We start from the raw sequence: 13,963 nt of genomic DNA on the forward strand, positions 1-13,963 counted from the left end.
CTCAGACATCATATTCTATACAACTTCCAACCTCTGGGTGATTTTTTAAAAAATCTCAAAACCCCTCTAAACAACTTACTTCTCACCTCAAACTTGTGCCCTCTGGTCTTAGAAATCTACCCTGTCTAAGCTTTTCGTGTTCAAATGCAACAAGATCAGGACATCCAACTTGGACTGACAAGTGGCAAATAACAATTAGTGACACACAAATGCCAGGCTGTGACCATCTTGAATACAAGACCATCTAATCACTGTCCCTTGATATTCAATGGTGTTACCATAAGTGAATTCCTAACCATCAACATCCTGGGAGCTACCATTGACCAGAAAATGAACTGGAGTCACTATATAAACACAGTGGCTACAAGATCAGGTCAAAGGCTAGGAATGCTGCAGTGAATAACTCACCTCCTGACTCCCCAGAGCCTATTTACTATCTGCAAGGCACAAGGCAGGAGTATGATGGAATATTCCACACATGCCTGGATGAATGTATCCCAACAACACTGAAGAAACTTGACACCATCCAGGACAAACCATCCTGCATCCACAAACATCCACTCCCCCCATGACTGACAATCATCAGCAGCAGTGTGTACTATCTATAAGATGTTCTGTAGAATTTCACCAGAAGTCCTCAGACAGCACCATTCAAGCTATCGATCACTTCCATCAAGAAGGGCAAGGGCAGCAAATGCATGGGAACATCACCCCCTGCAAGCTTCCCTCCAAGACACTCTCCATCCTGACTTGGAAATACATCACTGTTCTTTCAGTGTCATTGGGTCAAATATGGGAATTCCCTCCCAAAGGGTATTGTGGGTCTACCCACAGCACATGGACTGCAGCAATTTAAGAAGGCAGCTCACCATCACCTTCTCAAGGGGCATCTGGGAATGGGCAATATATGCTGGGCCCAACCAGCAATGCCCACATCCCACCAGTGAATAAATTACAGGTCAAATGCTTTGAAATGGGTTTGGAGTAAATAGAAGTAAAGATGGTTACTAATTGGGCTGGAAGACCTCTTCCTGTGCTGTAATTCCCTAACTATATGTATTCTGTAAAATGTTAATCAGTTATATTAGACTTTGACAAGTCCACAGTTGGAATATTGTGTACAATCTTTGTCAGCTCTTGTGGTGGAGTGGTAGTGTCCCTACTTTGAAGCCAGGAAATCAGGTTCAATTCTCACCTACTTCAGAAGTTTCTAGCAACATCTCTAAATTGGCTGAGTCATGATGTCTGTTCAGTTTAGAGGGTCACACTTTGGAAGGCTGTGATAGGATTAGAGTGTGAGAAAGACGTTTATGAGAATGATTCCAGGGTTAATGAGTAGTAGTTATGAGGATAGATTGGAGAAGTAAGGAGTAACTTGTTTTGGTGTGAAATGGGAAACTGAGTGACTGATAAATGTCTTCAAAATCATGAGACCTTTGGACAGTAAACTGTTCCTGCACTGAAAAAGCACAGATTTAAAGAGAACAGTCAAATTTAGGCAAGAAAACAAGAATTCTATTAGGGCAAATCATTTCACGCAGTGAATGGTTCAAATCTGAAAGGCATTGCATAAGACAGTTGAGATCACAAATCAACCACGATCTCATTAAATTGCATTACAATTTGACAAACTCCTCATCTTCCACTTCCCATGTACATCACTGACAGTCAATGTATGTGTGTGGGAGTGGACCCCAGTGAGTCAGTGTGCACGTTTGGAACAGTACTTCAGTGAGAGAGAGTGTGTTTGTGTGTGAGAGAGAGATCCAGACCCCAATGCTGCTACAGCAATATGGTTGACTCTTAACCAGAGACGCCCACATCGCATGAATGAATTTTAAAAGCACTGGAGATCACAATTGCAGTGTAATTCCCTGTACTCCCACTAAGTGAGGTTGATGAGCTGTATTGTGATTCGGAGATGCCGGTGTTGGACTGGGGTGTACAAAGTTAAAAATCACCATGGACATCCAGTTTTCACCATCTTCACCATGGACATCCAGTCCCTGTACACCTCCATCCCCATCACGAAGGACTCAAAGCCCTCCGCTTCTTCCTTTCCCGCCGTACCAACCAGTACCCTTCCACTGAGACCCTCCTTCGACTGACTGAACTGGTCCTCACCCTGAACAACTTCTCTTTCCAATCCTCCCACTTCCTCCAAACCAAAGTAGTAGCCATGGGCACCCGCATGGGCCCTTTTCGTAGGATATGTGGAACAGTCCATCTTCCGCAGACACACTGGCACCACACCCCACCTTTTCCTCCGCTACATCGATGACTGTATCGGCGCTGCCTCGTGCTCCCACGAGGAGGTGGAACAGTTCATCCACTTTACCAACACCTTCCACCCCGACCTCAAATTCACCTGGACCATCTCAGACTCCTCCCTCCCCTTCCTAGACCTTTCCATTTCGATCTTAGGCGACCGAATCAACACAGACATTTACTATAAACCGACCGACTCCTCCCACCCTGCCCCCTGTAAAAACGCCATCCCATATTCCCAATTCCTTCGTCTCCGCCGCATCTGCTCCCAGGAGGACCAGTTCCAAATCCGTACAACCCAGATGGCTTCCTTCTTCAAGGACCGCAATTTCCCCCCCGACGTGGTCGATGATGCCCTCCACCGCATCTCTTCCACTTCCCGCTCCTCCGCCCTTGAGCCAAGCCCCTCCAACCGCCACCAGGACAGAACCCCGCTGGTCCTCACCTACCACCCCACCAACCTCCATGTACAGCGTATCATCCGCCGTCATTTCCGCCACCTCCAAACGGACCCCACCACCAGGGATATATTTCCCTCCCCTCCCCGATCAGCGTTCTGAAAAGACCACTCCCTCCGTGACTCCGTCAGGTCCACACCCCCCACCAACCCAACCTCCACTCCCGGCACCTTCCCCTGCAACCGCAAGAAATGCAAAACCTGCACCCACATCTCCCCCCTTACTTCCCTCCAAGGCCCCAAGGGATACTTCCATATCCGCCACAAATTCACCTGCACCTTCACACACATCTATTGCATCCGCTGCACCCAATGTGGCCTCCTCTATATTAGGGAGACAAGCCGCCTACTTGCAGAACGTTTCAGAGAACACCTCTGGGACACCCGGACCAACCAACCCAACCACCCCGTGACTCAACACTTCAACTCCCATTCCCACTCCACCAAGGACATGCAGGTCCTTGGACTCCTCCATCGCCAGACCATAGCAACACGACGGTTGGAGGAAGAGCGCCTCATCTTCCGCCTAGGAACCCTCCAACCACAAGGGATGAACTCAGATTTCTCCAGTTTCCTCATTTCCCCTCCCCCAACTTGTCTCAGTCAAATCCCTCGAACTCAGCACAGCCTTCCTAACCTGCAATCTTCTTCCTGACCTCTCCGCCCCCACCCCACTCCGGCCTATCACCCTCAACTTGACCTCCTTCCACCTATCGCATTTCCAACGTCCCTCCCCCAAGTCCCTCCTCCCCACCTTTTATCTTAGCCTGCTGGACACACTTTCCTCATTCCTGAAGAAGGGCTTATGCCCGAAACGCCGATTCTCCTGTTCCTTGGATGCTGCCTGACCTGCTGCGCTTTTCCAGCAACACATTTTCAGCTCTGATCTCCAGCATCTGCAGTCCTCACTTTCTCCTAAAAATCACACAACACCAGGTTAAAGTCCAACAGGTTTAATTGGAAGCACACTAGCTTTCGGAGCGTCGCTCCTTCATCAGGTGGTAGTGGAGGGCTCAATCCTAACACACAGAATTTATAGCAAAAATTTACAGTGTGATGTAACCGAAATTATACATTTAAAAATTGATTGTTAAGTCTTTCATCTGTTAGAATACTATGATAGTTTCACTGAAAGAAGTGAAACTAACACAGTATTCTTACAGATGAAAGGCTTAACAGACAACCAATTTATCAATGTATAATTTCGGTTACATCACACTGTAAATTTTTGCTATAAATTCTGTACTTTAGGATTGAGCCCTCCACTACCACCTGATGAAGGAGCGACGCTCCGAAAGCTAGTGTGCTTCCAATTAAACCTGTTGGACTTTAACCTAGAGCTGTAATGTGAAAGCTCCAATTGCTGTAACTTTTTTTGTCCCTCATTCAATTGTCCAGGCTATCCTTAACAATTCCCTGTCCTATGGACTTCTTTACTCTTGGCAATTCTGAAGTACAAGAACAAAATATCGCAAAAGTTAAATGACAGATTGAGGTTACTCCCTTCAAAGCGAGAAGTTTAAGGACAGATACAATGGAGTTTTTCAGTTATTAAAGGTGTTGTTCAAATGCACATGGAGAAACGTCTTTGCAGCAGAACGTGGAGAAATTCAGGAACATAATCTGTGATGAAAAGGGGGAGGCAGGCACAAAGTGGCACGAAGTCATAGATTCAGAGAATGACACAATCCTGATGAAGGGCTTTTGCCCGAAACGCTGACTCTCCTGCTCCTCGGATGCTGCCTGACCTGCTGTGCTTTTCCAGCACCACACACTCGACTCTGATCTCCAGCATCTGCAGTCCTCAATCTCTCCTAGCAATGTATAAAGAGTCCATCCAAGTCAATGAGCCTATACCACTCGGAGAGAGTAAGCCAATTAATCCCAGGTCCTTGTACATTTCTTTTCAGATACAGAATGAAGCTTCCTACACTATTTTAAACTGCAAGTAAAGCACCCTGACATTGTCTCAAACACCCCCAGGACAGGTACAGTACGGGGTAAAATCCAGAGAAATGCTTCCTGAACACGGTCCAATCAAACACTCCCAGAACAGAAACTTGCCTGCTGCACTTGGACGCTTACTTTCGGCTACTGGTGCATGAGGACACCCAGGTCTTGTTGTATCTCCCCCTTTCCCAATCTATTGCCATTCAAATAATGATCTGCCTTGCAGCCAAAGTAGATAATCTCACGTTTATCCACATTATACTGCATCTGCCACATATTTAGCATCTCACTCACCTTGTCCAAATCACAGTTCTGCATCCTCCTCACAGCTCACCCTTTTCACCCAGCTTTAGTCATATGCAAACCTGAAGATATTTTGTTTAGTTCCCCCATCTAAATCATTAATATGTATTGTGTATAGCTGGGATCCAAGTACGTGTGATGTAGAATTGCCTGCCCAGGACTAAGGCAGCAAAAATATTTGAAGGACTAGCAAGGCATTTGGAGTTAATGCAAATACAAGAGACTAACTAGGTATTCCAAGGATCGAGACATCAGAATCAGTTAATATCAAGTTAGAGTTAAGATAGCTTGAAATTGAAAAATTAAAAAGCTGTAGACAGAATAATTTTTTGAAAAAACATCTTAAAAGATTGGAATAAGATGAAAAGGGATAAGAAAATGAATTTGAGGCTCAAAGAGGAGTTGTGATACAGAGACGGACGGAAAAATAATTCAAACTTAGAATTATGCATTTAAAATAAGATGCCAGGTGCTGGAATCCATCTGGGTCCTTGGCGCTGCGCCGGTAAACTGTGTAAAGAGATGGCTGCAGTTTTTAGAAAATCATGTTTACTACAGTCCATTGAATCATGTTCACTACTGGAATTCCTGAAGAAGGGCTTATGCCCGAAACGTCGATTCTCCTGCTCCTCGGATGCTGGCTGGTCTGCTGTGTTTTTCCAGCACCACACCCTCCTCTCTGGTCTCCAGCATCTGCAGTCCTCACTTTCTCCCATTACTGTGTATTTCCCGGAACAGTGCAGCAGAAACAGATAACACTGATGGATTCGGAACTAAAGGAATACTGCTTGGGAACAGCTTTCTGATTGGCTTCTGACAAGGTGACCATTGCTTTTCAGAAACAGTGCAGTACAGAACCACCAAGGCTGGAAAGAGAAAGCATCGAAAAATCTCCGTCTCTCTCCTGTGAAGGAGGGACAAAATACCTTTAAAGATGGTGAAAGGACTAATTCTCAGTCAATGAATGAAGAGAGCACCGGTGTGTGAAATAACCATGTGTCAAAAGGAAGGAAGTTAAAAGGAATTGGAGAAAAAGAAAACAATGCATCAATCCCTGTGCTCCAGGCTGATGCTATCGAGCTATGTTTCCATGACTTTTTTCCACCCTTAATATCCATGTCCTGTCTGATCTTGTGTATCTGTCTGCTTGTGAAAGGAAATATTTAAGGGTGACAGAGTTTAAGTTGTAGAGCTATAAGTTAACAATCTATAATTCATTCCTATTTGCCAGTGGCTAAAGACAACTTGTCTGTAAAAAGTTAAGTACAGAAACCCGGCGAGAGTTTTCTTTTAGGTAAGTTGAATACTTTTGACAGTTTAAGTAATTTTTTTTTCACATTTGTTAAATCCTCTTGTAATTAAATATCCCATCAAGCTTCTTGATTAGCTACTGTACCTCCACATTAGTTTTTTGATTAGATACCTCTGCACCTCAAAATTTTAGTCATTCTACCCTGCATCTTGATCTTCCTACCAAAGTCAACAATTTCATGTTTTTCCATATTATATTTGTCTTCTTTACTATTTACTTCCCTGTCTATGTTTGCATCATCTGTAAATTTAGCCACCATGCATTTGCTCATCTCAACTCTGTCATTGACGTACATTATAAGTTGAACATAGTAGACTAAGTACAAAGCAGAGAAGCAATTCATTTTGTAAGAACACGTTCCTTTGTAAGGAAAGACAATATGAAAAGTATAACTCTAAGGAGGGAGCAAGAGCAGAGGGACTGGAGTGTACATAAGTCAGGAAAGGTGGCAGGACAGGTTCAGAGTACAGTTACTAAAGCAGACAGTATTTTAGGCTGTATAATACAGACAAGGAGTTCAAGAGAAAGGAGGTTATATCAAATTTGTAAAGACACTATTTCAAAATCAGCTGGATTGTTGCTTAAGAGTGCAGAAATGATTCATGAGAACAGTGAGCTTTGAGGGACTTTAATTATATGTGGAGGAGATGTCTTCTTTAGTGAAAATTAAAGATGCGTTGAGAGAAGATTTGATCAAGATTCTCAAAACCACGGGACGTCTGAACAGAGAGGGAGAAACTACTCCCATTGGTGGAAGGTTCAAGAACCAGGCAGCACAGATTTGAGGTGATTTGTTAAAAAAAAAGTGACATGAGGAAAAACATTTAAGTTAAAATTGAACATGCTGCCTGTAAACTTAGATAAAGAATTTCAAGAGGAAACTGAATTATCTGAAAAGGAAGAATGTACAGGGTTACACGGAGAAGGTGGGAGAGTGGAACTGGGCAAACTGCTCATTTAGAGAAAAGGTGCTGATCTGACAGGTGGCACGGTGTTTAGCTCTGCAGCCTCACAGCACCAGGGTACCAGGTTCGATTCTAGCCTCGGGTGACTGTGTGGAATTTGCACATTCTCCCCGTGTCTGTGTGGGTTGGTGGGTTTCCTCCAGGTGCTCCGGTTTCCTCCCGCAGTCCAAATATGTGCAGGTTAGGGTATGGACTAAATTGTCCGTAGTGTTAGGTGCATTAGTCAGAGGGAAATGGGACGGGGTGGGTTACTCTCCGGAGGGTCGGTGTGGACTGGTTGGGCCGAAGGGCCAGTTTCCACACTGTAGGGAGTGTAAAAAATAAATAGCCTCCTGCACCCTCAGCATTTTGTGATTCTATTTATTCTATATAGTGTGATGAGAGACCTAGACAACGTGATAATTGTCAGCACTTTCAATACTCAAGTAATGTTCAGTGTCTCAGATGGTTTGAGAGAGAATAAACTCTGACATCTTCTTTGTGTTTATTCCAGAGTATTTTTTTAATCCCAGCAGGTTACACTGGATCATTCCTTAGTTGTGGTGATACAAACAACTTAAAACTAGAAAGAAAGGCCAGCACACCAGTGGATCCGTTCTAAGATAAACACATTTGAAACCTTATCCCCTTTTTCGTAATGCTCCAAACACATATCTTACATTTAAAAATGTGACTTCAACACTCTCTGTGGACTTGGTTTGTAATTTCACCACTTTTTCATTCTATTCACATTTAATTCAGTTTTTAAATCCATGCCATCTTCAAACAGAAGATCCTTTTAAAACCCAAAAACCCACCACTCAAAAATTCACCGAAACATTGCATTTAGCTAAGACCACATCATCCCTGCCAACCCTGTCCCCAATCCAGCCCATCACCAAACTGCCCTCTTCCCAAACCCAGCTGGAATTAAAATTCACTCACATTCTGCGTTCCAGTGACTACCTACAACCCACACATAAACATATGAGCATCTGTTAACTACTGTAATCCAAGTCAGGCAAACTCACCTGGTCATGTTTACCAGGCAGTAGGTCTATATGGGGCACTATATCACATGTCCAACAGGAGGAAGGCAGCTCCAGATTGGTTCCTCACTGAAGAATGGATCCCAATCATTTCACAACTGTCCTTATCTCCTACCTTCCCACAGGACAGCCTCCAGTTAACACCATATTTAGGTAACCAATATTTCCCTAGCAAGTAGCATCACCAACACTGTTACCATAGCAACTACCATCACCAACACCCTCTCCCCTCACAATCATTAATACCAATATCCTCTGCCACAGCAACCACCACTACCAACATCACCTCCCTTAGCAACCACCACAACCAATACCCTCTCCCCTCACCACCACTGATACCAAAACCTCTCCCCTAGCAACCACTAGAACCAGGGTCCTCTCTCCAGAACAGAGTGTCACCAACAACCCCTCCCTAGCAACTACTGGCAACATCTTCTTTCAATGCAACCACTGCCACCTATAACCCCAAACATAACAACCACCATCACCAGCACCCAGCCCACTAGCAACCACTGCTACCAATCCCCCTCCCATTGCAACTACAGTCACCAAATCCCCTGCCCTAGCAGGGGATTCAAATAGTATGGTTTGAATCAAATTCAAATAGTATGGTTTCAGTGTCATTCTCCACTATTATCCTCTCCCTGAGCAATAAGCCACCAAACTCTTCTTGCCTTGCAACTGTCATCTTCACCAAAGTTCCCACCCCTAGCTACCATCATCTCTATAAATGTCCAGCGTGGTCATTAGCCCCACACTGATCATAGTACAGGATATAAAAGATCTTCACCCATTTTAGTCTAATGTCGCCATATTGTTTCAAGTTCTCAAAAAAAATGACATTTACATTATTTGTATCTGAAGGATCTGCTGTTGACTGAAGTGGATGGAATTTCTAGCTCTTAATCAAAAGTGAAATATGGAGTTTTTGTTCTGTGTCAATGCATCCACTGACTTCCTGGATAGGTGGAGATCTAAAAACATTCAAAAAGTTCAATACAACCCAGGACAAAGCAGCCCACTTGATTAGCATCTCATCAATTACCTCCAACATTCACTGTCTCCACCACTGATGCTCAGCTATTGCAGTGTGTACCATTTACAAGATGCACAGCAGAAATTCACCAAGGTTCTTTCAACAGCACCTTCCAATCCAAGACCAAACCATCAGGAAGGACAAAAGGCAACAGCTGGAAAACAATGTCCTACAGAACTGCTCAGGGAGTTCAGAACTGGTTGAGATAGATCTCCTTTGAGCAGTGCGCCAGTATCACAACATCTGAAGTATTTTCCAACTTTGTTGGTTAGTATCCTGACTCTGCATTGTCCACTCCTCAGACAGGAAACCAGGATTGCTAACAGTGCTGAAGCTGGGAGGTCCCTCTATGTTAGAGCCACTCAGAATCTGCTTCCCAGTGCTTTGACTATCCAACAACCTCTTGCCAGTGGAAAGGGTTGCAAAGGTGATTGGAGGCAGATGACGGGATGAAAGATAACCGCAGCAGGAGAGGGCCAATAAACATTGATTAAAATAATGAAACCTCCCTGCAAATTCTCAACTGAACAAAAGTATTATTCACACTCCAAGGCTCTTCATTTAAAAAGCCTATCATCTTCAAGGGTGGTATAAAACATGTGGCAGTAGTTAGCATCTGAACACACTAAAGCAGAAAAAACACAGGAAAGACTCTAACTCCACTCTGAAAAAACAGAGGAAGTGAAGAAAGAGAGAGGAACAGCATTGTCGGAATTCCAATTGTTTCGATGTTGCAATTTCCAGGCATTCTGACTGCTGATGGTCAGGTGGTTCCATTTCACCTAAATAGAAACAGGAGCAGGGTACAAAAAAAATCAACTCTTTGATCGTCATAACTGCACATCCAGGAGTCTTTTCCGTAAATAATGCTTAACTTCCTCTATCCCGTTCAGTTTTTCGAGCTCATGGTAAGGCAGCTGTAGGTGAGAGCAGAGGACAAAGGGACACAGTTAGGTTTGCAGTACGTGCAAGGTGATGGTTAAAGTGCACAGGATTCTTTTTAAACAAGATAGACAACCCTCCCAAACTCAGTTCAAGGACTCATGTAGATCAGATCTGAAACTAGTGCCTAGCTGCTCGCAGGAGGAGCACGGATATGATTAGATTCAGATTAGATTCCCTACAGTATGGAAACAGGCCCTTCAGCCCAACAAGTCCACAATGACCCTCTGAAGGGTAACACTCAGACCCATTCCCCTACATTTACCTCTGACTAATGCACCTAGCACTGTGGGCAAATTTAGCATGGCCAATTCAACTAACCTGCACATCTTTGGACTGTGGGAGGAAATCGAAGCACCCGGAGGAAACCCACGCAGACATGGGGAGAATGTGCAAAATCCAAACAGACAGTCGCCCAAGGCTGGGATCAAACCCAGGTCCCTGGCGCTGTGAGGCAGCAGTGCTAACCACTGAGCCACCGTGCTGCCCATATGGGTGATGTTGTTCAGGCAGTGATGCCATTGAAGCCTTGTCAAAGATGAGTGCTTACATCAGGGACAACCAGACAGTGAGAAACCAGAGTTACATTGACACCCAGACACTGAAGGTGGCAGGTTCCCTTCCATGAAGGACACAAGTGATCCAGTGGGGTTTTCCACAGTACAGCAGCTTTCATAGTGATATTTCCTGGTGTCAAATCACAAGTTATCTGATTGACTCAATTCAATTTTGCAGTTTTTGCTGATGAGGTTTGAGTCACAATTCCTGGATTTGTCGTCCAGGACCTGACCGACTAAGGCCACTTGCTGCTTTGGCTGCCATGGCCAAGACAGCGATCCTGAATTCACGAAGAAAGGTGGAAATAAAAACTGGCCTCGGTTAAACTGATCTTGATGCTGACAGATTGCTGAAAAATATCCAAAAAAAATACAAAACAAACTCTGAAATTGAAGCGAGGTGGCATAAGTCATAGGAGGCTTATACTGAAAAACCTTTGCATACTAGTGGTTGGCACAATGTGCTTTGCTTGTTTGATCGATGAATTCAAATTCATCATAATTTTCAAAAGGAAACTGGACAATTACTTGAAAGAGGAAAAAAAAATGCTGGGGAATGGGACTAACCAAATTCCTCAAACACCAGCACAAAACGATCTCCTTCACTGCTTTTTGACTCTGTGATATAATTGTAAAAGCTTGCTTGAAATACAGGGTGAAAACATGGTTTATCATAAGAACTGCATGCTCTTGAGGGAGCAGAGTCTGTCAGGCACAAAGAAAAGCTTTGGGCAATTTCAGGACAATGAGAAAACAAAAAAAAAATTCTTTTGCAGAAAGAGGCAACAAAAATCAATCCATGTTTCCATGGATGCCAACCAGGTTAGCCTGAAGTCAGTGCGAGTTAGTTCATTGCACTCCAACTGCCCTCTGAACAAACTCACAATCCAGGTTCTGAATGATTGTACACTCTCCAAATTGGTTTCCTGCTTTCCATTCTGTTAACTTCTCCTCAGCAAATCCTGTACACACATCAACCCCTGTGCACTGGGCTCCCAGATAAGCAATCCCTCAACTCTGAAACTGGCATCTGAATTTTCAAATCTATCCAATCCCTTGTTTAATTCTTGACATTTGATAGTAATTAAATTTATATCTTCTCACCCTGTCTCAGCTGATTTCTCTGATGCTTCATTCCTTAGCTCTGGTCTAGGAACTCAAACTGTGACCCATGGATCAGTCCAGTGTCTTTTCACTGCTCTGCCTCTAGTAGCAGAATCTTCCAGAGCAAACAAATTTCGAGAGATCTGGCGATGAGTTGTAAAAGGCAGATCGTGCTTAGCTCATCAAAGTGAGCTTTTTGGCAAAGTATCATTGAAAGTTCATGAGGGGAGTGTGGTGGCTGTTGTCTGTATGTTTTTGACATGGTTAAAAAGGTTGATTAACAAAATTGAGGCTCATGGATTAGGAAGGTCAGGGTTCACTTAGAAAAGCAAATTGGCTTAAGGCCAGAGAGCAATGAGTGGATAGTTTTTTCTGGGATTGGAGAGTGGTACACATAGTGGTGTTTCTCAAGGGTCACTACTAGGTTCATGGATATACCACAAAAAACAATTTCAATATCGAAATCATTCAGAATAAAAGTTCAAAACTTTTTGATACCAAACTTGGAGGAATGTGAACAGCAAGGATGATAACAAACAATTGGAAAAGATCATAATACAGCAGAATTAGGCCATTCAGCCCATCGTATTTGCTCCGTCATTTGATCATGGCTGATATCTTTCTCAACCCCATTCTCCTGCCTTCTTCCCATAACCCCTAATCCTCTTACCAAGCAAGAACCTATAATATCTCTGTCTTAAACACAATGACTTGGCCTCCACAATTGTCTGCAGCAATGAGTCCCACATATTAACCTCTGGCTGAAGAAATTCCTCCTAATCTCAGTTCAAGAAGGTTGTCCTTTCATTCTGAGGCTGTGTCCTTGGATCCTAGTCTCTCCTTCTATTGGAAACATCTTCTCCACTGTGTCCAAGCCTCTCAGTATTTTTTAAGTTTCAATCAGATATCCCTTCACCCTTCTAAACTCCATCGAGTACAGTCCCGGAGTCCTCAACTGCTCTTCATATGACAAGGATCATTCTTGGAAACCCTCTCTGGACCCCCTTCAATGCTAGCATATTCTTTCTTAGATACAGGGTTCAAAACTGCTCACAATATTCCAAATGCAGTCTGACCAGAGCCTTATACAACCTCAGCAGTACATTTTTGAGCTTGCTTTCTCGCCGTCTTGAAATGAATGCTAATCATTAGCAGTGCCCTGTGTGGCACCTTGTCAAATACATCATGTCCACTAGCTTTCCTTTGTCTAACTTGCTTGTTACCTCCTCCAAGAATTCTAATAGATTCTTTCAGGTATGACTTCCTCTTGATGCTGACTCAGCCCTACTTTATCATGCACTTCCAAGTACCCCGTAATCTCATCCTTCATCCCTTCTTAAACAGGGGTGTTTCAAAAGCCATTTTCCAGACCTCTGGGACCCTCCCTTACTCCAGTGATTCTTGAAAGATCACAACCAATGCCTCCACAATCTCTCAGCTATCCCCTTCAGAACGTTGGGGTGTAGTCATTATAGGAGAAAGTGAGGACTGCAGATGCTGGAGATCAGAGCTGAAAATGTGTTGCTGGAAAAGCGCAGCAGGTCAGGCAGCATCCAAGGAGCAGGAGAATTGACGTTTCGGGCATGAGCCTGAAGATTCCTGAAGAAGGGCTCATGCCCGAAATGTCGATTCTCCTGCTTCTTGGATGCTGCCTGACCTGCTGCGCTTTTCCAGCAACACATTTTCAGCTGTAATCATTATAGCCCAGGTGATTTAACCACCTTCACATCTTCAGCTTTCCCAACACTTTCTCATTAATGATTGTCACTACATTCAGCTCTGCCCCACTGACTCATTTGAAACTCTGGTATGATGTTGGTGTCACTCAGTGAATACTTATGCAAAGTGTATTTTCAGTTCCTCCACCATTTCTTTGTTTCCTATTACTATTCCTCCAGCCACATTTTCCAGCCGCTTCATGTCGACTCTTGCTTCTCTCTTACCTTTTAGGCATCTAAAAAATCTGATGCAATCTTCTTTTAAAATAGCAGCTGGCCGACTCTCAGATTTAGTTTCTTACCCTTATTGTATTTCAGTATTG

At 43.8% G+C, this 13,963-nt stretch overlaps 1 protein-coding gene across 3 annotated transcripts in view; it reads right to left on the reverse strand.

The window, feature by feature from the left end:
- Positions 1 to 7,725: 7,725 nt before the first annotated feature.
- The window catches only part of fastk (Fas-activated serine/threonine kinase), a 72,683-nt gene continuing 66,445 nt past the window's right edge, over positions 7,726 to 13,963 (reverse strand). For all 3 annotated transcript variants that reach the window (XM_043687555.2, XM_043687553.2, XM_043687552.2), the window contains one exon: positions 7,726 to 10,236. In XM_043687555.2, the coding sequence (XP_043543490.1) occupies positions 10,150 to 10,236 (87 nt within the window). In that variant the 3' untranslated portion in view covers positions 7,726 to 10,149. The remainder of the gene's footprint in view (positions 10,237 to 13,963) is intronic.

The sequence above is a fragment of the Chiloscyllium plagiosum genome, unplaced genomic scaffold (genome assembly GCF_037043375.1).
Source record: "Chiloscyllium plagiosum isolate Xiang-an unplaced genomic scaffold, Cpla_swu_hap1 HiC_scaffold_4, whole genome shotgun sequence".
NCBI lineage: Eukaryota > Metazoa > Chordata > Chondrichthyes > Orectolobiformes > Hemiscylliidae > Chiloscyllium > Chiloscyllium plagiosum.